We start from the raw sequence: 1,915 nt of genomic DNA, 5'->3' as shown, positions 1-1,915 counted from the left end.
GGGAAAATAAGGCTGTAACCTCCTCCATCATGGGGCCCATGGCTGCTGCTCCTCTTCCTCTCCTCGTGGTCAGGCCACCTGGGGGGCCACTGGCCACAGTGCCCACCGAGGCAGTAAGACCCAAGCAGAGTAAAGAAAACCAATGTTCCTTTAAGAAAACGATCTAGAAACTGCCCTTAACTGGTTTTTCAAGCTAGAGAAGACCTTGCCGGCAGCTAAGGTTTTCACTGTCTGACAAGGAGGCCAGGTCTGGGGAGGGGAGAGGCTGGCTTGGGGCTGCATCAGGAGCTCTCGTGTAATTCCTGCGTGTGGCACGGTTCCTGAGGACCTGGGAGCAGGACAGTCGTAACCAGAAATGAGCGGGCTGGAGGGATGGGCAGCAGCACGGGGTGACCACATGACCCTACCTGTCACAGATCCTCAGCACTCCCAGCATCCCAAAGTACAATGTCTTTGGTAAGCACCCCCAAACTAAGTTTCCTTAGGAAGAGGAAGCTGGAAATGTTAGCTTCTTTTGTGACATTGTCAGGCCCAGGTGACCACCTGCCTTCTCACCCAGACCAAGGCCAGGCTGGACTGTCCCCCAGTTGACTCCAGGCCTGCATGGGCTGGAAGGTGAGTGGACCACCAGGCCAGGACCCCTGCGTCCTGCTCTCAGGACAGCCACATGAACCCTGTGGGGGACTCTTTAGGGTCTGCTTGCTCAGCCTTGGGAGCTGGGGTGGGGGACCGTGTCAGGCCCCTTTCCTTCAGCTTTTGTGTTTGGTGACCTCTGAGGAAGGTGGAAGGTGGAGGGGAGACCAGGTGGCCTGAGCATGCATCTTTGGGGGCAGCAAGTGGGCAGTCAGGGAGGCCCGCTCCTTTTCTGTCACCTTCTGACCTCTCTAGCAGAGTCGCCTCCATGGAAGTCTGTTCCCTGTCCACAGTTCCATTCCTCAACATGTAAGTGGCTGAGCCAAAGGCACAAGGGTCTTAAATGGAACCAACCTCCTGCAAAATGACATTCTGAGACCGTGGGAGAGATTCGAATATGGGTTGGGTATTAGCCCGTACTCGATCCTGTACAGGATTTCTGTTACTCTTATTAGTGTTTAATGACATTACCAGTATATAAAAGAGAAATGTCCTTATCTTTGCAAGAAAATGTTTTCATGAAATGATAACACACCTCGGACAATACTAAAGTATTCCCAATAATAACAAAAGTGTGTGTGTGTACATGTGTGTGTGTGTGTGTGTGTGTGTGTGTGTGTGTACAAATACAAAAAACAAGATGGCAAAACTTATATAATGAAACCAGGTGCTGGAGATTCTTCATAATATTCAACTAGTTTTGGTTAAGTTAGAAAAACTCCATGATTAAAGTTAAAATATGTAATGTAAAATTAAAATATGTAATCCACGGAGTTCTGGATTTTAAAAAGGGCTTCAATTTACTCCATTCCCCCAGAGAACAAATGATAAATTCAGGAGACAAGGAAGGGGAGGGACCCATGGCAGAAGGCCACTGCTTGCCTGATTCAGGTCTCAGGGAGAGCTTATTTTCTACCTGCCACAACAATCCACTGTGACTGTACCTGAAGTCATGTTTATCGGCTGGAGCTCAGCTTCTTGCCAGCAGTACAGCAGCAGCACGAAGAGGGTCAGTTCTCTATTCACTGCCATGTTCCCTCTAGCTGAAGGAGGAGGACCTTCTCCTGAAGGCTCCTCAGTTCCCCCCGCCTTAGTGTCCAGGATACTGTGGAATGTCCAGGGACCTGTGACATCATGGCAGGAAGTGAGCTAGGTCCTGCCCTGTGTAGGGGAGGGGTCATGCCCAGGGTCTGTGACATCATGGTAGGAAGTGAGCTGGGTCCTGCTCTGTGTGTGGGCAGGGCTGGGCCTAGGGTCTGTGACTGGGAAGAAGTGGGAAAGT

The 1,915-nt window shown here is 50.7% G+C and overlaps 1 protein-coding gene across 1 annotated transcript in view; it reads right to left on the bottom strand.

Annotated features, from left to right (window-relative positions):
- SPACA7 (sperm acrosome associated 7) overlaps positions 1-1,715 on the bottom strand; it is a 20,659-nt gene extending 18,944 nt beyond the window's left edge. Inside the window, exon 1 of the mRNA XM_023522908.1 lies at positions 1,578-1,715. Within this exon, the coding sequence (XP_023378676.1) occupies positions 1,578-1,665 (88 nt within the window). The 5' untranslated portion in view covers positions 1,666-1,715. The remainder of the gene's footprint in view (positions 1-1,577) is intronic.
- Between the last annotated feature and the right edge of the window lie 200 nt (positions 1,716-1,915).

The sequence above is a fragment of the Pteropus vampyrus genome, unplaced genomic scaffold (genome assembly GCF_000151845.1).
Source record: "Pteropus vampyrus isolate Shadow unplaced genomic scaffold, Pvam_2.0 Scaffold363, whole genome shotgun sequence".
Classification (NCBI taxonomy): domain Eukaryota; kingdom Metazoa; phylum Chordata; class Mammalia; order Chiroptera; family Pteropodidae; genus Pteropus; species Pteropus vampyrus.
This window is presented reverse-complemented; position numbering and strand designations above follow the sequence as displayed.